This window comes from Xiphophorus hellerii, chromosome 4 (genome assembly GCF_003331165.1).
Source record: "Xiphophorus hellerii strain 12219 chromosome 4, Xiphophorus_hellerii-4.1, whole genome shotgun sequence".
Classification (NCBI taxonomy): Eukaryota; Metazoa; Chordata; class Actinopteri; order Cyprinodontiformes; family Poeciliidae; genus Xiphophorus; species Xiphophorus hellerii.
Window position 1 is genome coordinate 2,457,176 of NC_045675.1, and position 24,049 is coordinate 2,481,224.

The window sequence follows — 24,049 nt, forward strand, 5'->3', positions numbered from 1 at the left end:
TAAATGCTTGTGCATCTTTACGTGCCATGCGTCCCACACCCTGACTCTCAGCAAAACAGAGGCACGGCAGGGCTGAGCGATGTTTGACGCGCTCCTATTACAACCAGCGGGACCCTGAAACAAATTGGAAAGCCCAGGAGCGGACATATTGATTCCGAAGGTAACGCTCTTTTCTGTCTCTTTTTTGCGCTAAATCGGGAACTATTGTGCAGCATTGAACAGGCGCGGATAAGGATCCGTGTGCGTTTCCGCACAGCCGGAGGTGATTAGACATTTTGTGCGGTGCCTGCGCATTTCTTTAATGTAGATGTCTGCAGAAATTAACGACGTAATGCTGAAGTTGTCGGCGCCCGCTGCTGTTCGGGGAGGCTGCAGGAGGCGCATCGAGAGCGGCGTCACTTCATTCTAAAACTAGAGGCTGCATCACATCTGATTTTCATTTTAAAGCGAAAACACCTAGGATGTGTTGACCCAGCCATTTGGCTGAATGTGGCATTCACGGGTGCGTTGTTGCCTCCCAGGATGTCTCCACTTAATGAAATGCCGGTCAGCATCCCTGCTGCTGCTTCCTGGAGCTGAAGCCCTTTGTCTCACAAGAAGCACTGAAAACTGAAAAGGATTTACACCTGAAAACTGATTACATAAGATTAAATGATTAGAATTTGAGAGAAAAAAGGCACGACCACTAATCCTAATAAATGAAGTTGTGTAGCAGGGGCGTTCATTGGATTACTACAGAGGGCTTCAGGTGGGATCCACAAAATAAAAGTAATACAGAAAAAAAGATATAAAAATATCTAAATATTTTAGTAAGTAAAATTTTAATCAAAAAGTTTTACATTTATTTAACTAATTTGGTTAAAATGGCAAAAAATATACAGCAAATTTATCACACAGTTTATTTTTGTTATTTTGAATAATTCTGCTCATAAAATATATATTTAAACCTTCACCATGTAGTGACAGTTTATGATACAGATAATATGTGAAAATATTGATCTCTTCCATGTGCTACTACTGCAGTACTACAACCAATCAGAACCAGGAGGCGGGTCTTAGCGCTCCCAATCATGTTTGTGTATTCTGCTTAATGTGCTAATGGTGGAGAAACAACTCACCGTTACAGTAAAACTGTTTATCTCCCATCATTGGTGGGTATGCTAACTAGCCTTAGCATTCATGCTAGCTGCAGCGTAGCAGAGAGCAAGAGGGAGAGAGAGGATGAGCAGGTCCACATGAGATTGTGATTGACAGAGCTAATAGTATCTCTGTCAACTGTGCAGTAGACACACTCAAAATGTGGTCCAGGGTCCTTTTACATGAGTTACTGCATCAACTTTGTCAAGCCCAGTGACAGTGTCGATACTAAATCATGCTTGAAAATTTTGGATTTTAAAGTCACTGTTAGTGAAAAATATTTGACATGAGTTAATTTTTCGAGTCTTAAGAGTATTCAAAGTTCATTTTGATAAGAAGAAGCTCAGAAAGTTGTACTTTCTCCTGTAGTTTTTTTTCTCATTTTGCTAATATTTAGTTTGGTCACTCAGAAGAAAGCTAGCTACAATTAGCATAGCATAGCAAAGTAATAATTTGCTTTCAAAGTACTCAAAAACGCTGTGGCAGCATGATTGATTATGAGGGTTTTAGATGACTGTGAACGGGTCGTTTAAGCTAACAGAAGTGCTAACAAACAATTTGCATCATAAGGCAGTTTATTCAGCTTTTAACTCAAAGGCAGCCATCTTTGATTTTATGGTTTATTTTGGTGAGAAGTCAAACTTTATGAGTCAAATTGTTTTTGAATACAGTTTTTTCTCCTTTTCAGAATATTTAGTTTGGTCACTAAGAAAATCCCACTTCTCTACTGAGTTGCAGCTGGAGCATGGTTTAAATTTTCAGATTTTTATGTAATATTTGAGTCACTTTCAACTAATTTAACTGTAAAATGTATCTAAATTGTTTTAGTCATTTGCACACTGGATAAACATCAATCTGCATGCCAGACGGTGGCTCAGGATGTGAATTTAATTCAATATGAATGTTTTTATACATGAAAACCTCAAACAGGATTTGAACCAGTGACCAGACCTGCAAGCCATTCACTCCAAAAACACAAAATCTACAAACTCTTATCTGTTTTTGGTAGTTTCTTGTGCAAAAATATTCAAAACTACTTAAAAACTAACTTAATTACAGGTTCCACATTCATAAAGTGTAGAACAACACAGCGTACCAAATAAGTGGCAACATTTCTGAAAAACAAGCAACCAGACAAAAATAATGGGTTTGATTTGGACATAACTTGATTTGGAACAAGAGTCTGACAGTAACCTACAGGCAGTTTCCACACTGCAAAAGTTCAAAATATTAAGTATGTTTAGTCTAGTTTTCAGTCCGAATATATTAGTACACTTGAAATAAACAAGGCTAACTTGCAAATAACTTTTCAGCAAAATATAGGAGCTTGTTTTTGGTCAATAGTTCCTTAATATGGATGAAAAAGAACTAATTCCACTGGAAGATTATTTCACTTATAACATGGGGAAAATGTCTTAACAATCTGAAAGTGCAACTGGAACTTTTTCATCATTATAAAGAAATTATTGACCAAAGAACAGCTCCTATATCTTGCTGAAAAGTTGCATGCAAGTCAGTTTTGTGTTATTTGTAGTGTGCTGAGATATTTACAGTAGGAACTAGACAAAGGACCAAAAATATTTGGTAAGATTTTGTGTTTTTGCAGTGTACTGTCATAATATTATTTCTTTAAACCCAGAGGAGACGACTTGACCCGACCTTCTCAGGATGTTTGACGACGCTCTGTCATGAGCGATGCTTTCATATTTTTCTGAAAACCTTACTGGTCTCTATAAAAGCAGGTTATTAATAAACGAACTTTAATGTCTGAGTCTGTAAATGATCCTGAGAATCGTCACGGCGTTGTTGGGTCCATTCAGATCTGAGTACCACGCCTTCCCGGCAGCCTCAGTCAGTCAGACCAGAACCGCTTTTTATTGTCTCGCCACCAGAAACCTCTGTGATCTGCATGAGCTTCGGCTGCTGTGCTACTGGAATATTTGGTCTCCATGGAAACAGAGGCTGTAAAAAAATTATGGTGATGATGATGACAAAGTGCTGCTCAAACCTGCAAATTACAAAATGCATCTAATCTAAGATCTAAATCAGCATAAGAGAGTGATTGGATCTGCTGAGACTCAAACATGAACGCGCTATTTTAGCGTTTAGCTTGTTTGATAAGGAGAAAAGAAACATTTCTACAAATCCGCCATTAAGATTTATGACTCTGATGGTGATAAGGGGGGAGGATCAGAGGCAATAACAGCTGGATATAATGAGAACAGGAATAAAAAAAACCTCTGCAGCTCCATGCTGAGGGTGATTTCAGGGAGGAAGTTAACCTATATCTTATTTTAAATGAGTCTTTCCAAAGCCCACAGGGATCCGATGGAGGTCTCAGAGATCCCGCTGTGCAGCGAACGCCCCAGATTTCTATTTTTCTTTACATGATTTATCTCAGCAGGTGCAGAACTCTGCAGTATAACATGTAAAACCTTGAAATGCCCTCTCATTTAAAAACACTTTCTGAGCCTCCAGGTTATTCTTTATACTTTGCTTCATCCTAATCATTGTTTTGTTAGACTTTCTGATGTATTTCATGAGTTTTCTTTGCATATCTGCTAAATTAAAACTCAAGTATTAGTTAAAACTTTTATTAAAATGACTGAAACCAGACAAATTGAGTAAAGATGAAGAGGTAAAGCATTAAAAACTACAAAAAAATCCCTTCACAGATGATGCTTAAAGGTTTTTGCTGGTGCATCAATGCTATTTTTCTACATTGTAATTACTTTTTTATGTTGATAATGTTGATAAAATATATTTAAAAAAATGCAATTTGTCTGGAAATAATTGCATAAAGACAGAAAAAAAATGCTTAAATCTTTAACTTTCAATAAAATTCTGTATACAAATTGGCATGAGTGTGGAAATAGGCCCAAATTTCTACATGAACCACTTTATAACATGAATTATTTTAGAAGTAATGCAGTAAAAAGGCTTGTTTTATATTAGAATTGAGGATACCGTCAGTCGGCAAGTCAAAAAGTAAAATGCCAATGAGAAAAATGGTAAAATGTAATCATTCCCATGCTGACGCCTCAACAACGCGTTTGAGTCTAAAAACGCCTGGCAACCATAAAACTAATCGACGTTTTGTGACGTCAGTGTCGTTAAACCAATGAAATCGCTTTTGTTAAATTTTTACCGCGACGAAGCGAGCTGAAGTGGGTGTTTCTGTTTTGAAAGAAGATCCATAATGATTTCTTAAAGGAATATATGAATCCATATTTTAATACTTTTGAGCTCTTTGGGTAAGTATAAAAGTGTTGTAATGATTTCCCTTCCCTGTTAATGTGATTTTCTCTGGGATTGTAACCAGACAAACCCTGAAATGTTGATGGGCGGAGCGTTAGCCATTAGCTTGTAGCTGAGGCTAACATGCTAACACCGGTGGGCTCAGGTAGCAGTAGCGGCTGAGGTCTCACATGTCGCCCGCTTTGTTGTCTCTCTTCTGGCTTGGCTAGCTCACAACAGTCGCCGTCTCCTGCCCTCGGCCTGACCTCATGGATCCCGGTGGAAGCGAACTGGACTCCAGCCTGCCTCAGCCGGAGAACCCGTGCCTGATAGTGGAAGATTCCCAGCCGGACAGCGTCGGTCTGGAGGACGACCCGGAGAGCAGCTACCGAGCGCTGCTAGCCCGCCGCCTGTCCAGCCTGCAACCGGCCGCCCGCAGCCCGGTTCTGGTGAGATGGATCTTTAAAAGCTGCTGGTTTATTTCAGTCAGATTGGAAAAATAAATACATTAGGATAAAAAATAATATTATCACACCATTTAAAAAGAAGTAGCATCATAGCTATATCTCAGTATATAACATGTTTAGCTATTTCCCCTCAACTTTCTAATAGTAATTTCTTTATTTTCTGTTTATTTCCTGTTGCAAATCCTTCTTTACTAGTTGGTATCCCAGTGGCATCCCAACAGCTACAAGTATTTACTCCATATTCATCATACTTAATCAGAGGCAGAGAACACCAAACTTTTACTCGAGTAAAAGTAAAACTACCTCAAAATATTTTGACTCAAGTTAAAGTAAGAAGTATCCCTAACCCTCCAAGAAATGACTCAAGTAAGAGTCAAAAAAGTATTTGGTGAAAAGTTTACTCAAGTTCTGAGTAACTGATCAAATTATCAATCACTTAATATTTAAAAATTATATCATCCAATGGACCAAAATATAAATTGGAAAAGGACCAAAATTACAATAATTCATATAAGTAACAAAAAATAAAATCAGGCAAAAGAAAAATGTGCCAAATCAGTTTCTATCAATAATAATTAAAAAAAACTTATGAAACTTTAACAAAAACTGCAGGTGTGTGTGTTTGGTTAAAACATGTTTGTTTTTCATTCAGTGGGTAGAAAATCCAGAAATTTTACTCAAGTAATGGTAGAGATACTTCATAATAAAATTACTCAAGTTAAAGTAAAAAGTAGCTTTTCCCATTTTTTAACTTTTAAAATGTAGTAATAAATTCAGAGCAATAAATTAAGTGCTTATTTAGAGCAGCTGTTGACACTTTGATGCTTTTTAAAATTAATTTATTATTTTTTTTACAAATTTTAATTATTATTTTTTTACTAAAGTTGTTTATTTTCTTTTTCCAGGAACTGATATCATCACCACCAGGAAGTAGATGCTCCCAAACTGACAGCCAATCAGAGAGTAACAACCAGGCCGAACCAGGTACGTAAAATAATCCATATTTTAGTACGTTTGCATTTTCATTTTACCTGTAATGTTTTAAAATATGTTGTTTTTTTGGTTCAGAGGTCATGGCTGCAGCTAACCCCAGCTCACTGCTGCAGGAGGAGAGTCAAGTTATCAACGTCTGTCTGCATCCCAGCAAGAAAAAGTAAGTACTCCCTGCTTCCTGTCCTGGTTCAGGTCCACATTTAGTGGAAATATTACATGGGAAGTGAAATAAATGAGGGTGGAAGAAAGTACTGGATGTTTATGTACTGGTGCTGCTGGTTTCCAGTTACATAATGGACCAGTTCAGATGTTATGATGGGTTTGTTTTTTGTTTTTCTGTAAGATTCAACTTTTTCCACTGTAGTGGCGCCACCTGCTGGTCACAGCAGAGTTTATACACTTGAGTAGGAAAAGGAGAACAGATTTTATTTTTATTATCAATAATTCATGCAGAGTTTCTCTGGAGTGAGGAAACGATTCAACTTCACAGATAAAGATAGAAAATGGAGGAAATATTTACAGTTTTTATTTTCATTCAAATGTTTCATTCTTTCCTTCCTTCTTTCAATGATTCCTTCTCTTCATTTCTTCTTTTGTTCCTTCCCTCTTTTCTTTTTTCTGTTTATCTTCCTCTCTTTCATCCCTCCTTCCTTCTATCCATCCATCCAGTGGAATAACAATGTTTTTTCCATTGAACTCTCCAGGTTTGTACCTGAGGATTCTGAAATGGATCCTGGAGCCGATTCTACGACTAACTGTGTTCAGTCTGACGGTCGGTGTTCCTCCTGCTGAACACTGAAGTTTAAACTAAATGTTTTCTGTTTTTATGCGTCATATCAGCTCCTTCTGTGTGTTTCCAGGTGGATCGTCTCAGTTTGGGTTTCTGGAGCTCTCACAGAGTCAGGACCTAGAAGCTGGTGGGGATCTCGGCCATCGCTCTGAAAGTAAAAACCAAAAAATCTCTTATTTTAAAGCAGGAAATTATCACATTTACACGTATTTCCTGTTTCTGTTGCTAGATGAAAATGTTTTATTGCATGCTAACAGTGTTGACACTCATCAGGCCAACATCTGTGTGTTTTTGTTCTTTTTTTTTATTTCAGAGCAGCAGCGTGTTGCCCCCAAAACTTTGCCGCATCAAGATAACAAAACAGTGAGGTAATTAATTTTTAATCAAACGATTAAATGTAATTAATTTAATTAAACAATTAAAAATAAACTGAAATTAACCAGATAAAATCTGCTAAAATTTGAGATAATAAGATTTTAGCCTTTCTTTTTTAGCTTCTTCAAATGCTAACCAGTGGTTAGCACTTCTGCTAATCCGCTAATAGTGGAGCTAATGTTTTTGTTTAGGGATTTAGCATTTTTGAAACTTTGAACTGAAAGTGTTTAGTGCACTTAGTTTCCCCTAAATGTATTTTCCAGATACATTCTAGAGAAATAATTTACTTGGTTGTTTTGTTGACATTCTTTAAGTGCTTTAAATTTATGCTCTTATTTTGAAGTCTGTTTACACAGCACTTCCATTTCCTCTCCTTTTTTACTATATTTTTAAGTTAGTGGCACCACTGGTACGAACCACAAGGATTTTTATATAATTATATGATAATAGTTCAGACCTATGACAATATTTTACCTGATCATAAAATGTTCAACCACAGAACTCCTGGTTAGCTAAAATCAGAAGGTTTGAGGTTAGCATTTATTCTACGCAAATATTGACTGAATAGTGAATAAAAGTGAGAAAAGAACAGTTTAATTCAGTGTTCCTTTGCATATTTTGTATTATTGTGTATTGGTTTGCAAATGGGTTCCCAGTCAGAAGCTAATGCTGTGACAGGAGAAAGTTTGGGAACCTCTGGTTTATATAATGCAGAGTGTCATTCTCCGCTAATAGTGGAGCTAATGTTTTGGTTTAGTGTGTTAGAATTATGCAGATTATGGTACAAAATGTAGCTGTAATACATTAATAAAATGTTTAAGAAGGCATAAACTGAAAGCGGCCCCAGAGCGGAGCCCAGAGGGACACCAAATCTAAGTTTGGCGCTTTCTGATAAACATTGCTCTCCTGCAGGTCGGAGGTTAGCTCCAGCAGCTCCTCAGAGTCCGTTTGCCAGTCGGGCCGCCAGCTGACCGTCCAGGTTCTGCTGCACTCCCAGAACCTGCAGGAGTCCGAGGAGCCGGACCAGCAGGACTGCGACGTCCTGTCCTCACAGGAAGATCTGTTCGACGCCGACAAGTCGGGTATGTTGGTTTGGCGAGCTGCGTTTCTGCAGTGAGCGTGTAGAACCGGTAAATAACTGCGTCAGGTTGAAACCTCTCAGGCGGCGGTGTGGACAGCACGGTGTCGGAACCGGAGCAGCCGGCTCGGCCCACCTCGACGCCGGCCCACAGCTTGCAGCTGCTGCATCTGTCCGGACAGGGAACGCTGGTCCAGGAGAGTCTGTCCCAGTAAGTCACCAGCAGTAATCTGATTACTTTTTTCAAGTAAAGAGCAAAGTAAGGGATTACGAATCCTGAAAAAGTAACTAGATTAGGGCTGAAATAATTAATCAAATTAATCGTGATTAATTGAAATAGTTGCAATTTCTTAAACAATCACAGTTAATTGAAACAATCATGATTAATCTTAACAATATTGATTAATCAAATTAATTGGGATTAATCCAATAAATTGGGATTAATTGAATCAATCGGAATAAATTCAATTAATCGATAATTAAAATAATCACCAACAGTTTTAGTAACCAATAAATTTTTATCCAAAGCATACAGACTCTAAAAACACCCAGAGCAGCAATGAAGCCAAACTTTACAAAGAAATAAATACATTACATTTTAAAATAAAACTTTTTTGTAAATGTGTTGAACTCCTCAAGTGGCAGTTTTAGTTTTACCTGGTTGTAATTCTGTAAAATCTCCTAAAATTCCAATTATTAATCAGTTTATGGAAAAAATGATCAAAAGAGAAAGTTTGGGTTTTTGTTTTATTTCTGTTAGGGCTGAAATGATTGATTGTTGTTTGGTTCTGTTTGCCCAGAAGCTCCGTTGACTACGTCGCCCCAACGCCGGACAACTTCCCCCACACTCCTTTAATCATTCCAAGCTCGCCGACCGAAGCGGAAAACGAACGTGACGGTGAGTGAGTGAATTTAAATCGGCCGGTGAGCGAATTAAAACCGGCTCTAATGACCTGAATATGTGCAGAGGACACGGACACCTCGCTTCCGCCGGAGGAGCGAGCGACGGATGAGCCGATGGAAACGGACGCCGCCTCGAGGCCACACTCACCTACCTCTGCTCCGGTCTCCCAGAATGCCTCTGGTTCAGAGCGAGCGCTCCCTGTGCCGTCACAGCCAGAGTTCTCTCATGTACGCATTCCCAGAGTTGGGTAGTAACTAGTTACATTTATTTGAGTAACTTTTTCAAAAAATTGTCCTTTTAGAAGTATTTTTACTGCGCTTTACTTTCTACTTGAGTAAATCTTCTGGACTTTCTACCCACTGAACACCAGATGGAAATGCTGAGCTCATTATAGGAGCTGCTTGTCAGTGGTAAAAACGTTGTTAAAGGGTTAATAGCAGAGCCATGTTGTGATGACCTCTGAAGGCGGAGCTTCAGAAAGAGCAGGAGCTTCTTAAAGAGACAAAGGCCCAGTTTCTAGGCGTTGAATTAGAAAGTCAGATTTAATCTAAGTCATATTTTATATATGTAGCATTTTTTTTAACAACTGAAGTTAGTTACTTGATTGTGCTATAAAAAGGAAAAAACTCAATACTGGCCCTTTAAGAATGAAAGCAGCAACACTCACTACTCTTTATTAACTCATATTAAAGACGTGGTTTCACCATCCTAACCTTTCTCTTTGTTTCAGGATGTTTTTGTTCCAACACAGAGCCAAGAAGCTAGCAGGAAGTCTCCATCGTTGCCTTCTGAGACCCAGTCTTCGCTCCGGGAGTCGGCGCTGTTTTCCGCGGCGATGCAGCTTTCTGTGAACGCCGATAGCGGCGACCCGGTTCTGGTGGAGGACGACAGTCAGGACACGCAAATAGAGGAGCTGGAAGAGCCGCCGGGCGTCGATGCCGCGGCTCTGGAGGAGTCACACCAACCCGGCCGGACTGAGCCGGACCTGCCGCATGAGTCCGACAGGCAGCAACAGGAAGCAGAGACAAATGTGAACGAAAGCAGCAACACTAACCACTCTGATGCGGCGGCAAACAGCTGCGTGCAGGAGACGCCGTGCAGCACCACGGAACAGAACCATTCGATGGACAAAAACAAGATGGACGACTGTGAGGAAGAGGAGGTCATGAAGGAGGAGAACGCCGGTGGCGCCTCAGCGATGGCGCTGGTCCTCTCCGAGAGTCAGCTGATGTCCCCAGAGCCAATGGAGGAGGAGGAGATCCAGGACAGCGTCGTCGTGGCAACCGACGGAGAGAAAGACAGGGCCTCACAGCCGGAGTCCAGCATTTCGGAGGCCAACGGAGCCAAACGGGCCATCACGGCTAACGGCCACCGGCAGCAGAGCCAAGAAGAGAGAGCGGAAGACGCCCTGGGCGGGCGAGAAATGGAGGGCGTCAAAGACAAGAGCCTGAGTGACAGCTCTGGAGGTTAGCGCTGCTTTTATTCACGTAAAAATGTCTGAAAATGTTTTTTATGTCTGGATGATATGGCTGAAAAATAATATAGGAGTTTTATTTTAGTTGCTATCAATAATTAGGGTCGGACAATAAATCAATAATAATATATATCACGATTGACACGTGATCAATATCAATAAATAACGTATCTGATAGAATATCAAATATTTTGGATATTCACTGAACTCTGATCCAGAACTGCACAGCATTCTGGGAGATGTAGGCAGAGGAAAGATGTTAGCTGCTCAGATTCTCACAGCTAGCTAAGCAAAGTTGGTGGAATCGACTAACTCGCTGTTTGGTTACCTAGCAACTGACTTGTTCTTTGGTTACCTAGCAACAACCTGCTGATGAACTGGCGCAGCAGCAGTTCCAAATCTCTCCACTTTGCCTCTTAACTGCTTAAAAGTGAAAAATAACGACGTGGAAAGAAAACTGGATAAAACAGGAAGGGTCGTGCCACTGGTATGGCAATATTTCAGATATTTAAAACAAAAGAACTAATCAGTAATTATTGATATCGAAGGATGTGAAATGCTTATATCGTGATACGTTTTTCAACAATGTAAACTTTTTTTATTTCCAATTTCAAATCCTTTTTTGAACAAACTTTTTGGCCCCAGCTTAGCTCTGTATTACAGGACTAAATATGAACTTTGACCTGAACATTTTAGCTCTGGTTTGTCCTTTGTCTAAATATGAGTAAATATTGCAGATTTTTATTTATAAAAATGTTTAAAAATAAACAAAAATCTCAGTGGCAACTGATGGCCATGTTCTGTGATGCATTGAAAAAGTTGCATGAAATCTTTTGAAAAATGTTCCTTATATTTAGTCTTCTTTGGGTATTTTTTTGTATATTTTATTGTTTTTTTGCTTCCTGCTCCTCTCAGCTGGTGTCTTCCTTTCTGTCGCAGACATTTCTTTCCACTTCACTCTCCCTAAAGAGGGCGAGCTGATTGGTCCGACCGTGGGGTCAACGCCGCCGCCGGTCAGCCAGCTGAAGCAGACGCTCAGACACAGCACGCCCATCGGTGGGTTTTCCAAACCGGGAAAACAATGCCGCCCGCTGTCAGACAGCATCTGGAAGGTTTGTTTCTACGTTTTAAAAAATTTTATTTGACTTTTTGCGCAGAGATTGCTCCCTTTTCGGAAAAGCCGTGCGGTGCGGGCGACGACACGGCGGCTGACGGGGAAGACGGGAAGCTGAGCCTGAGGATGAAGCTGGTGACGCCGGTGGAGGAGGGCGGCTCCGAACGCTTCAGCCTGCAGAGTAAGAGCCGCACGTCGCCAGACTTCCTGTCGCCTTCTGACTCCCTGTCGCCTTCTGACTCACATGACTCTTCTGTTTAGAGCCGGCGCTGTCGGAGGAGGAGGAAGAGTCGGTTGCCACGGTTACGACGGTTTCCACGGCTGTAACCAGGTAACGAGGCTCTCTGACCCCGACTCCTCTCTGAAGTGAAACCCTTCATGAAAGATTTCACCGCTAGCAGCACACAGAGCAGAGCCGAGTTCTGAGACAGAGAATTCATTTCAGAGTTTCTGCAGATAAACTCTGAGTGTTTTAGGTCTAGAGAAGGACGGAAAAAATTACTTCCTTCCTAGCATCCTTCCACGTTTCTGAGGAAACCATGTTTAGCTGCTGGTTTGATCCCAACTGATTTGGGTTTACTGTGTTTATTTGCAGCCCGTCGGTGTTCACTCGGGTTCGGCAGGCTCACCGGCAGCAGGGGGCGGAGCAGGACGCTCACCCTGGAAACAATGCCGTCCTCAGGCAAGAACTTTTTTTGGATAAATTAGGCTGAAACGTCATGAGTCAACAGAGTAAAGAGCAGAGGACTGAGCATACATCCCTGAGGAACTCCTCTGATCTGTTTGTTTCAGGGGGAAACTGTTCGCCTCGCCACAGAGAAACTCCCAGGTTTCTCCGCTGGGATTCAACAGCCTCCCGAACAGCCAATCAGAGCCGTCGCAGCCAGACGCGTCGTCGGCGCCGCAGAACAGCCTTAAAGATGCCGGCGTTCCCGCGGAGCCGGCCGGGAAGAGGCGAGAGCCGTCGGAGGCTCTGGACCTCCGTCCTCTGACCAGCGTGGAGGTGGGGCAGAAGGAGGCGTCCCAGAAGACGCCTGACGGCGCCAACTCTGCCACTCCGTCCAGCAAGGTCAGTTGGACCGGATGGAGAACAGAGAGGATCTGGATAAAAACACATACAGCACGGTGGTGGAGGGCTGGTGATGGGGGATTTGATAAAAGTGGTTCTACAAGGTGTAGGACTGATGTTTGTCCTTCCTTCATTTTTTTTTCTTTTCTTTATACAACTTAACTTCCTTTCTTTCCTTCCCTTAATATATTCTATACTTCCTTTTTATGTTTCCTTCCTTCCTTTATCTCTCAAATTTCTTACTTCCTTGTTTTACCTTTTTTCTTTCTGACCTTCCTACTTTCCTCTTTACCTTTCTTTCCTTCATTCATTTTTAGATTTGTTCTTTCTTACTTCCATCTTTCCTTCCTCATATATCTTAACTTCCTTCCTGTATATTTTTCTTCCATCCTTTTATAACTTCTTTCTGTCCTACCTTCCTACTTTCCTTTGTTTGCTTTTCCTTCCTTCCTTCTATCCATTTTTATATTTCTTCTTTGTCCGTCATTTTTATGACTTCGATCTTTTCTTCTTTCCTTTCCATCCATCCATTCATTCATTTTTTTACACCTTTCCTCCTGTTTTATTCCTCCCAGTCCAGAAGAAGGTCTCTGCTAAAGAATCTGCAGTGCTGCATATTCATAGAAAGTTGAGTAGAAAGAAAAAGTGCAGCAGCCACAGAGTTAGTAGCCGCATCATTGATCAGATTGTTGTATTTATTTATTGTGGGATCTGTTGTGTGCTGGAGGTTCAGTCTATCAGAATCGGACTCATCAGAACCTTTGGTGTCTTTCAGGCCCGGCAGCGGATCGCCTCCCAGCAGACCGGTGTGGACGGGTCGGGCCCTCGCTCTCCTGGCGGCCGGGTACGGATTCGCCGTCGCATTGATGGTTGACAGGAAGTGCGCCGCTCTCTCTAACTCTCTGCGTTTGTCTCTGAAGGGCGAGCCGGAGACGCCGTCGTTCAGGAGAACCGCGGCTCCGGCCCACCGTCGGCACGTCCGCACCATCCAGGAGGTCCGGACAACCGTGACGCGGATCATCACAGACGTTTACTACGAGGACGGCAGGGAGGTGGACCGCAGGGTCACAGAGGTACCAGGGGTCAGAGGTCACTGGGGGCCGGCACCGGTTCTGACTTGATCTGATACCAAATGTTTAAGTTTACTGGAAGAGTTCAGAGGTCGTGATGCCGGATACTCTTCCTTGCTCTTTCTTTCCTTCCTTGTTTGCTTCCTTTTTTCCTTCCTCCCTTCCTCCTGTTTACATTTGTTATGGTAGGACAGCTCCTTCCTGGTTTCCGTTTGGTGTTCGGATTGTGTCATTTTTGTAAATATTCCTTACCGTTTCTGAAAAAGCGGAATTAATCATTTTAATTGATTAAATGTCATCTAACGCCTGTATTGGGACGTAAACAGTCCTGGTGAAAACGACTGACTGATGTCCAGAAAAAAGTCTCTGCTAAAGAAGCTTGAGTGCATTTAAGCATATTCATAGAAAGTTGAGTGGAAGGAAAAAATCCATCAGAATCCCTTTGTATTGGACCCATCCTGCTTGTTGTCAGGAGAACGAGGAGCCTGTGGTGGACTGTCAGGTTCTGGACAGCGACATTTCTCCGTGCCGCACCGGCAGCAGCTCCATGACCTCCGGTGACCTTGGCGACATCAGCTCTCTGTCCTCCAAGGCCTCCAGCCTGCATCACAGCTCCGGCGGGACGAGCGGCAGCACCGGCCTCAGCAGACCCGACTTCGTCATGCCGCCCAGCAGGGGGTTCCGATCCGTCAGGTACCGCCCCGACCGGTTCTCCTCCTTTTTTCTGTCCTCTTCCTGCATGTAGAGCCGCCAATCCTTCACTTCTTCTGACTTTCTAACCTGATTTCTCAGTGGTTCATTGACCTTCGCCTGGTCCAGGTTGCCACAGGCGTCAGTCTGGGTCCGTTTAAAGGGGCAGTATCATTTCTTACAGGCTTTTTTATAGCACAATCAAGTGACTATGTTACTTTCAGTTAATGTAAACATGTTGCAGCATGACGGCACACAAAAAACTGCTAGCCGACGATGGCTAGCATTGTTTTTAGCTGTCCTGCTGTTAAAATACCATGCTAAGTCTTAAATGTACGTACACCTGATATATAAAAGAAAAATGGACGCAGTGCTTTGCTACGAATTGCCAACACTACGACAACTAGATAAGATTTTTTTTTAAATAGCGAGGGAGAAGAAAGTAGGGCAATTATGCTAGCTTGACTTTGATTATCTTAACATGTGGATGTGATGTGGAATTAGGTGTTTTCCGGTTCATTTAAAAAATAAAAAAAACCGACCTAAACATCAACTCTCAGACCATCAGTAAAGCAGGAGTTTAAACTAGTTAATCAACCAGTGTTAGATTAGCTAGTAGCTAATAGCAGCAGTAGCTGCTAGCAGCTAATAGCAGCAGTAGCTAATCTAACACAGCGATCACATATTAGTAATTGCGAAATGAACATCAAGACTAAAAACGTACTACTGTAACGGACTGAATGTTCTGTTTTCTGTGGGGGAAATGTTTGAGAGATTTTTGGTGTTGAATACATTACATTGATGATACATTAGTGAAGTTGTTGTCAGTTAGTTGCTCTGGCAACGAGTCTGTGTGTAGCGTAGCTGACACAAAGAAGGAGAAAAAAAAGAATACAAGTGATTTTTAGTTGTTTTTCTGCATTATTTGCCTTTTGCTGTGACACACTGCACTGAATTAATCAGACCTCCAGATTTCATTTGAACAGAATCGTTTTACCGTGGCAGCGCCGCTACAGATGGCATGTAGAAGAATCATCTTTTTGCCCTTCACGGTTATGCACATGTGCCAATTTTCTTTATGAAAACAATAACATTAAACATGAATATCAAAATGCTACATATGTCAAATATGACTTGAAAGAAATTTTACTTCCCGGTGTTACGCCTTGAAATTGGGCATTTGTCTCTTTAAGAAGCTCCTGCTCTTTCTGAAACTCCACCTACAGGAAGTCGTCACAACATGGCTCCTCTATTAACCCTTTAACAATGTTTTTACCAGAGACGTAGCTCCTATAATGAGCTAATTGCTGCTGGTTAGTCTAAAGGAGCTGAGTGGGGGAGGAGCTGCGCCTCGAAGGCGGGGCTAGGCCCACCCAGGTGTTTTACACACTGAGTGGTTGCCATGGAGATTAAAGGATTTCTCAAACATGCATGAAAGAATCAAAGCAACATTAAAACATGATGTAAAGCTTAAAAAAAGCTTCTTTAACATGATACTGCCCCTTTAAGACGTCCGCTCGAGTCAACGCCTGTGCTGCCGGTCCGACTCCGTTCGTCCCCTCTGTGTGTCTGCAGCCTCAGGAGGGGAGGTGGGCATCCACAGAGGGGTCACAGGGGTCAAAGGGCGGGGTCGGTGGTCACTGTGGGCAGAGGCGGCAGCAGCTTCGTCCCGCTGACCCCCAGAGGAAGGGCCCGAAGGGGCCGGCCCCCGTCCCGCTCCTCCCCGTCCAGGTGAGTCCGGCCCGAGGCTCCGCCCACAGCAGGAGGGCCGGCTGCACCGCCGCTCCTCAAGTTAACCCTTCGCTTCCTTCTGTTCTTCACTAACACGCCTCACACAGAGAATCACCAAACTGTGTTTGCTTTGTTTTATTGGAAAAATAAAAAAATAACCCAAAAATGATTTATCTGTGAAGAAAATCACTTTTCTTAAACTCGGGGCGTCCAAACGTTCAAAACTAAAATTAAACAAATAAAGCAATCTTTTTTTTCACATTTTAGGAAAGAGATGTAATTGGATGTTTGCATGTTATCTGTATTAATAAAAAGGCATTTAGTTTTCTCATATTTTAAGCTGCATTTAAAAGATTAAATTTGTTGTTAAAACAGATTTGAGTCACTTTATTTCTAAATGTTTGCTATATTTAGCCATTTTTTATATTAAAAGCTGATTTTGCTGCAACAAAGTTAAGGTTTCAGTAAAAGTCTCTAAACATCGCTCTACTTATAAAAACTATGGACTTTTATGTGGCACGTTGCATTTTCCATTGGAAGAAAATTATGTCTAATAATTTTAACTTGATTACAAATAAAAAGTCTTGACTGAACTATTACGTTTTGGGCAATAACATGTTTAATTTCTTATTAGAAAAAAAATATTATTTATATGCACCTTTTAAGGTATAGTTAATATTGTATACTAAGGCTTAAATGAAATTTTTTAAAACCTGATTAATCAGCAGAATAACTAAATGTCTCGCTCAGACAGCAGATCTTTTATTAAATCAGATTTTTAAAACTTTTTTATGGTTGTTAATGGTACTATTTAAAGATGACCGCAGACCTCTTTATGAGCAATTACTAGTACAAACTACTAGTACTAACTAGAAACAACCAATCACAGCCAGGAGGCGGGTCTTATTGCTGTCAATCATCTCTCCCCTTTGTTCTCTGCTGCGGTGCAGCTAGCATAGTCTGTCATGAATGCTGGTTAGCCATCATGGCAGATAAATGGTTTTTATGCAACGATAAATTGTTTCTCTGCCATTATCACAATTAGCAGCGTTTACATGAGGTAGATTGACAGCGCTAAGGAGCCCTCTCCCTGGCAGTGATTGGTTGTATTTGGTCAGGCGCGGTGCGTTTCTTCAGACAGCAGTAGAAGCTCAGGGAGGAGGTAGAAGAGAATTTTTTTTTTCCTCATGTTAAACTTAACGACATGGTGACAGATTTAACAAATATGTAAAAAACATATTTCCTACAAAAACTACACAACGAAGGTTTAGAGAGAGTCAAAGAAAGGCCGACAGTGTAACTATGGAGGAACGATGTTTGACTATGTTTCTGTCTGTCTCTTAAAGGGGCGGCGGCGCCGGCCCGCTGCAGAGGCTCGGCGCTCTCGCCCAGACTCACTCCTCCTCTGAGGACGAGCCGTTCGCCTGCATGCTGCCGCCGCGGCTCCCCGCCAGCCCATCGGACGCCGACCCGCCCGGCCGCTCCGACTCCCTGCGCTCGTCGCCAGATGCGTCGCTGTCGGCCGGCAGAGGCTTCGTCGGTCTGCGTGTCGTCGCCAAGTGGTCGTCCAACGGCTACTTCTACTCTGGTCGGATTGTGAAGGACGCCGGGGACAGCCGCTTCCGGCTCCGCTTCGACGATGGCTATGAGTGCGAAGTGGCGGGGAAGGACATCCTGCTGTGCGACCCCATCCCGCTGGAGACGGAGGTCACGGCGCTGCTGGAGGACGAGTATTTCAGCATCGGTGAGGAAGACGACTCGCAGTTAATCAATCAGAGGAGATGTTTTTGGATATTTAAAATGTCTTCCAGTTCCGAGTCTTAAATATTCACTAGAATTTAAAGTTTATTGATCTTTGAGAATGTGTTCTTCCATTATGTTAGGTGAAAATGGTCTCAAACAGCATCATTCTTTTTATGGCAATAACTTCTGGGACAATTTAACATCCAGAAGTATTTGTCTTTGTGACGGTGCTCCTGTCCTCTGCAGGGGTCGTGAAGGGCCACAAAACGGAAGGCCAGGATCTGTTCTACAGCGTGGAGAAGGACGGCCAGAGGCAGTGGCACAACCGGACGGCGGTCATCCTGTCCCTGGATCAGGGCAACAAGCTGAGGGAGCAGCACAGCCTGGGGCCCTACGAGCCCACCACCCCGCTCACCAAAGCCTCCGACATCAGCCTCGGTACGAAACTCTGAGAACCAATACGCCACACAGCGTTGCTTTAAACATGCCACACCCACAGGGGGCGGTGTAGCACTAAGCTGAAACCTGTATCAGCCAATCAGATTACTTCTAAACAACCATGACTTCCTGTTTGGGGCCAGAAGGTTCACTGGTGTGAACAGGTTTATATATAAATACTTTAAAATAATGTACTAGCATATAAAGTTAATAAAACACAAGATGATGTTGATTGTATGAGCATTGTAGATAGAAAGAAAAATGAGTAAATTTACCCCAAAAATCTCAGAAATTTTCCAGAAAAGAACAAGAAAATTTCTGTATTTGAAAAGTCAAATTTTTCTAGAAAGAAGTCAACAACTTTGAGATTAATCTCAGAAGTTTTCTAGAAAAATCATGGAAATTTCAGTTTGAAAAATTTTAAATGTTCTAGAAAAAACAAAAATTTTTAGATTAATCTCAAGTATTTGAGGAAAAAAATGTGAAATTTATGTTTGAAAAGTTGAGTTTCATTAGTTGAAATTGTTCAACTTTTAAAACTTGCATGGTTTTTGTAGAAAAGATTGACATTTCTGAGTTTGAAAACATTTTATAAAAATAAAAATTTAGAAATGTTCAGATTGATCTCAGAAATTTTCAACAAAAAAACTTAGAAATTTCAATGTTTGAAAAGTTGAACATTTTTTTAATTTTTCAAACTCAGAAAAATCCATGTTTTTTTCTCAGATATTTCTGAGATTAATCTCAAAATTTCTTTGTTTTTTTTCTAGAAAATTTTTGACATTTTGTCAAACTTGAAAATATCAGTGAAATTAAACTGAGTTTTCATGTGGTTGAAAGGCCCAAATGCATAAAAGTATATTAATTTTCCCGGAAATATGGCTCTATGTGAAGGAGGTTTGAGTCAGTAACAGCGTCCGCACTGAAGAGTGTTGTCAAACTGAAGTTCTGTGGTTAAAGTTAGGTCCTTTGTGTTCCTCAGATAACCTGGTGGAGGGGAAGAGGCGGCGCAGAGGAACCTCAGGGGGCGCCAACACGCCGAGCCGCAGCTCCTCCGGCGGCGCCCGGACCCCCGGCCCGTCCAGCAAGAGGAAGCTGGTTCCGTCCGAGGAGAACAAGACGCCGTCTAAGAGGGGGCGAAGAGGGGGAGGAGCCAGAGCTGGTACGGGGCTCCGCCCACCTGGACCGTGACTGGATCTAAACGGACTGGGGGAGGGGCTTAAACGGGGCGGGGCTTCATGGATCGCTGGATGAAATTTTGATTTTAATGAGAGGAAAATTATTTTTGTACCCAAGATTATTGGGGCCACTAAAGGACAAAAAGAATTCTGATTTTAATCTTAGAATTCCATTTTTTTCTCAGATTTTTTTTTTTCTGTCAGAATTTTGACTTTTTTTCAGAATTCTGACTTTAATCTCAGAATTCGGGATTTCTTTGTCTTGAATTTGTGACTTTTTTTCACCAAATTCTGACGTTTTGTCAAACTTCTGATATTTTTCTTTCTTTGAATTATTTTTTTCTCAGAATTCTTACTTTTTTTTTTACAGAATTCTTACTTTTTTTGGAATCCTGAATTTAATTCTCTGAGCTCAAAAGTCAGAATTCTTCATTTTTTCCTTGCTGGCCCTAATCCTCTTCTCTGTTTTGGGGATTTTAACTTAAATTATGATATTATAATGTTTCCAGTAAAATCTTTTACAGAAGGACTTTTAGGGTTTTATTTTTTCTCTGAGGGTTGCTTGAGCTCCCTCCATCAGAAAGTGTTTTAAAGGCTTTGATTCCTGATTGTTTGTGAAATCTGTTGTGTGACCCGTTACCATGACGACCTGGCCCACTCTTGGCCCGGCGCCTCCATCCTCCTGAGTGACGTCTGCTGCTGAGGCTGAGCGGGTAACGAGCTGCTGACTGGTGTGTGTGCACAGGTGGAGGGACAATTCACCCGGTGTCTGTGACCTTTGACCCTGTCGGGATGCGTTTGGTGGTGAAAAGAAGATCAGATTAAATTTTTTTATTTTTAACAGTTCTTTTAGTGAACTGTTCGTTTACTGAACTGTTTGTTTCATCCTGCTCAGTTTTCCCGTCACCATTCAGCATCGACTCTGGAATTATGGGATGTTTGAAGGAAACTTCAGGATTTCTGCCTCAACATCTAAAAAACTAGAAAATATAATGTGTTTGGCCTTCAATTCATCAATCTATTTTAAAAAATCATCCATCCATCCAAAACTTTTCTTCTTCTACACATTAAAAATGATCTAGTGAATCTGTAGACCTTTGAGTTCATCAGTTTTAGATCCAGACATGGAGAACGTGAAGGAATCCTGGGATTGGCTCATTCTGTTTTAAAATGGCCGCCCTTCCTGTTCCTCTGTAACGCTCTCTGCTTTCTGGCGGTTCTTCAGGCCAGCGGCTCAGCGTGTGCAACACGTCCGGCAGCGGATCGGACCTGCCGGGTCGGCCCAGCGACGTCGTGGAGACCCACGGCCCGCTGCCCCAGAACTCGTCTCTGTTCATGGGCTTCGCCTTCATGCTGACGGCGTCGTCAGAGGTCGACCGGATGACCAACAAGGTCACCAGCGACGACGAGGAGGGTGAGCTGCATCAGCGCTCCTGATCCAGAAGCTTTTTTTTTTTTTTTTTTTTTTAGAGGGTTTAATGATCGATCTGGAGTTTCCTGGATGATTTCTTCTTTTTGATGATGCTTTATTCTCGGCCCAGATTACGTCCAGACGGGTCCGTACAACAAACCGTACACAGAGTCCCAGCTGCAGTCCGGCGGCGGCTTCATCCTGCCCGACTTCAACGAGGAGCAGGTATGATCTCACAAATATCAACAAGTTTTCCTCCTTATTCTTCAGTAATAAAAAGTGTTTATTCAGTTAGTGCAGCTCTCTTTTTAAAGATATTATTCAAAGGTTCAGGGTTACCCTGAAGCAGTTATAATTTATAAAAATATTCAAGTACGAGGAACAAAATACAAACATTGTGACGTGCCTTTTGTTTGTGAACTTTATGCCTTTAAAGCTGCGGTATGTAACTTTTTTAAAATATATGTGTTGAGACTCACCATGTAGTGACAGTTTGAGACAAATAAATTGTGAAAAGTTTGATCTAATTCACCTCCACCACATAGTTCTGTCTCGTATCGACCCGTTTGTTTTTTTCAGTGCAAGGCGGCCTATCAGAGCCTGCTCATCGCCGACCAGCACTGCCGCACCAGGAAGTACCTGCTGTGTTTGGCCAGCGGCGTTCCGTGCGTCTCCCACATCTGGGTGCGTGACTGCTGCAAAGAGAACAAGCTGCTGAACTACAGGAACTACCTGCTGCCGGCCGGCGTCGGCCCCGACGACGCCATCGTGGAGTGGTGAGGCGCCGCCGAGCTAGCTTAACCGGGCCGCAGATTCTGTTTCATACATAACAGGATTAATACACTGGGGGGAAAAAAATCGGACTTTACTGTCAAACTTTGACTTTCTCTCAGAATTCTGACTTTTTCTCTCAGTGGCCCTAATCCTCCTCTTCCATCATTTCAGGTGATTTTAATTAGTTTTTTTTCTCTCAGGCATCCGCGCTGCAGCCCATTCAAAGCACTCCGGGTCCTCCTGGTGTCCAAGAAGCCGAACGAGTTGTGGGCCCAGCTGGTGACGATGGGCGGAGCTTCATCCGTACGGCAGCACCAGACCGACGGCGATGCATCAGGTACCGGTACCGGACCCACATCCCAAAATTCTCCCTGAAATCTCAGGGGAAAACATGGCCGACCGTTGGACTAAACATGGCCGACCGTTGGACTAAACATGGCCGACTGTTGTTTCTTCCTTCCACAGAGATTCCTGCCGGGAAGTACGACGTGGTGGTGGCGGACCACACCTGTCCGCCGGCGATGGAGCGGAGCGTGACATCACAGGAAGTGCCGATTGTGTCTCCGGAGTGGCTGGTCCAGAGCGTAATCTGTGGGGAGCGTCTGGGTTTTAACAGCCGGCCTCAGTGCTCTTCCTCCTCCTCCTCCTCATAATCTGACTGTAAGGCCTTGGACCAAGCTCAGTGTTCTGTTGCATGCCTCTGCTGTACATAAACGTGTTTTTATGGGACAATAAATTGTGACATGTTTCATTTTAACTTGCCTGGGTTTATTTTTACACAATATATCTACATTTACATAAGATATATTAGTTACGCGCTGGACAGAATATCTGCAAAAGCTGCACAAAAAAGACTCATGTTGGTATTTAATTATATAAAATCATTTTTGAGTCTGGATGGAAACTGATCACATATAAAAGGCCCAAAAAACTTCCTACATGTTTCAGTTTCTCCCTTACGACGGCGTATTGGAGCCATTTAGGTAGAAGGAAAAGAGTACATTTCCCCAAAAACTCAGCTGTTGAGATTTTTTTTTCAGAAGTTTTCTTGAAAAAACTTGGCAATTTCTGAGCTTGGAAAGTTTTTTTCTGAAAAAAAACTAAAATGTTGAGCTAAATCTCAGCAATTTTTTACCTCAGAAAGTCAAAACCATGCTAATTACAAAAAACAAGACATATTTGTGTTTCTTTTTTGAAGAAATAAAAAGTCAATTTTCCTGCTGAAAAATTCAACAATATTGAATAATCTCCAAACTTTTATTAAAAAAAACAACTTGGAAATGTTTTAATTTGAAGACAAAAATTTTCTAGAAAAGACTAATTTTGAGAGTAATCAGAAATGTTCTGAAACTGAATTTTTCCACTTTTCAAACTCAGAAATTTCCAAGTAAAAATTTCAGTTATTAGCACTGAAAGATTTCCTGAGTTGTTTAGTGAAAATGTTTTTTTCCTCATCTACTTTGGCTCTAATACCTTCATCCTCCCAGCTGAACACACCTGGATGGAGACACTAAATCCTCACATCACACTGCAGGTATGAAGAGCCCCAAAATATCTTCAGAATGAAATATAAGTCAAATATTTATACTTTTCTAAATTATGAAAAGAAAAAGAATGTAAATGCACTAAATAGATTAGATTAACATGATTCTCTATGAAATTGAACATACATTTAAATATTGACATTGAAATTTGAATAAATTTTATTTCAAGGAATATGTGGGCATTTAATAAGTTGCAGTGCTGCAACTGATTGATTCATAGATCAGCCAATCTTTTTTTTTCCAAATTTTATTACAGTTTTATGAAAGAAGTACTTCACTATGACTTATTTGTTCTTGCAGGCGTCGTAATGAGCCTGCTAGTGTGTCCAAGCAGGAGAACCCTAACCACAGCCTTATGTGCAACATTCCCAGTACTTCAGCCCAAAAATATATATTAAATTCTTCCGATCTTGCAGTCTGTACTTTACTAAGCAGCTTAAATATTCTTTTATGTGAGAAATGAGCCTTAAATGCTGCTTTATTTGTGTGAAAAGTCCAAACGGAGATTGAAGCAACGAGTCCAGAGGAGTTTGAGATCGAGGTTAATTTTCTGGTTATTTGATCGTCTTCCTGCTTCTCTTAAACCCTGGAAAGAAAGATTTTATTAGATTAGATTATTGGATAGTTTGGATCAGATACAACAGCAGATCAGGGCCATTTTACAAAAAAAAGGAGCAGTAAATTTACGGCGAAAAATCTATGTTAATTTCTGAACTTTTAGAGAAAAACCAAGAAATTTCTGAGTTTAAAAAGTCTAACATTTGCTAGAATTAAAAAAAACTTGCTAAAGGGTAGCAAGCTTTTTTGCTACCCTTTTAGTAAAACAAAAAAG

At 41.6% G+C, this 24,049-nt stretch overlaps 2 protein-coding genes across 4 annotated transcripts in view; one reads left to right on the forward strand and one right to left on the reverse strand.

The window, feature by feature from the left end:
* On the forward strand, positions 1-22,430 carry tp53bp1 (tumor protein p53 binding protein, 1). 3 transcript variants are annotated; one of them, XM_032560164.1, is made up of 29 exons: positions 1-160; positions 4,605-4,823; positions 5,747-5,825; positions 5,910-5,994; positions 6,539-6,606; positions 6,695-6,778; positions 6,938-6,992; positions 7,912-8,081; positions 8,162-8,288; positions 8,878-8,975; positions 9,045-9,208; positions 9,712-10,447; positions 11,395-11,511; positions 11,613-11,750; positions 11,831-11,900; positions 12,165-12,251; positions 12,362-12,638; positions 13,414-13,482; positions 13,559-13,711; positions 14,181-14,401; positions 15,974-16,129; positions 17,476-17,873; positions 18,119-18,310; positions 19,293-19,472; positions 20,714-20,902; positions 21,030-21,124; positions 21,479-21,675; positions 21,874-22,010; positions 22,139-22,430. In XM_032560164.1, the coding sequence occupies exons 2-29, from the start codon at positions 4,644-4,646 to the stop codon at positions 22,324-22,326; spliced, it is 4,710 nt and encodes a 1,569-aa protein (XP_032416055.1). In that variant the 5' UTR covers positions 1-160; positions 4,605-4,643; the 3' UTR covers positions 22,327-22,430. The 3 variants fall into 3 exon arrangements, with proteins under 3 accessions (XP_032416055.1, XP_032416057.1, XP_032416056.1); XM_032560165.1 differs by lacking the exon at positions 1-160 and adding an exon at positions 4,265-4,391; XM_032560166.1 differs by lacking the exon at positions 15,974-16,129.
* Positions 22,420-24,049, reverse strand: part of tubgcp4 (tubulin gamma complex component 4) — an 11,589-nt gene continuing 9,959 nt past the window's right edge. Inside the window, exon 18 of the mRNA XM_032560167.1 lies at positions 22,420-23,803. Coding sequence (XP_032416058.1) covers positions 23,797-23,803 — 7 coding nt within the window. The 3' untranslated portion in view covers positions 22,420-23,796. The remainder of the gene's footprint in view (positions 23,804-24,049) is intronic.

Coding starts and splice junctions, on each gene's coding strand:
- tp53bp1 (XM_032560164.1), top strand. CDS start 4,644: ATGGATCCCGGTGGAAGCGAACTGGACTCCAGCCTGCCTCAGCCGGAG. Junction 6,779..6,937: donor TCTCGGCCATCGCTCTGAAA/GTAAAAACCAAA, acceptor TTTTTATTTCAG/AGCAGCAGCGTGTTGCCCCC. Junction 13,483..13,558: donor CTCGCTCTCCTGGCGGCCGG/GTACGGATTCGC, acceptor TTGTCTCTGAAG/GGCGAGCCGGAGACGCCGTC.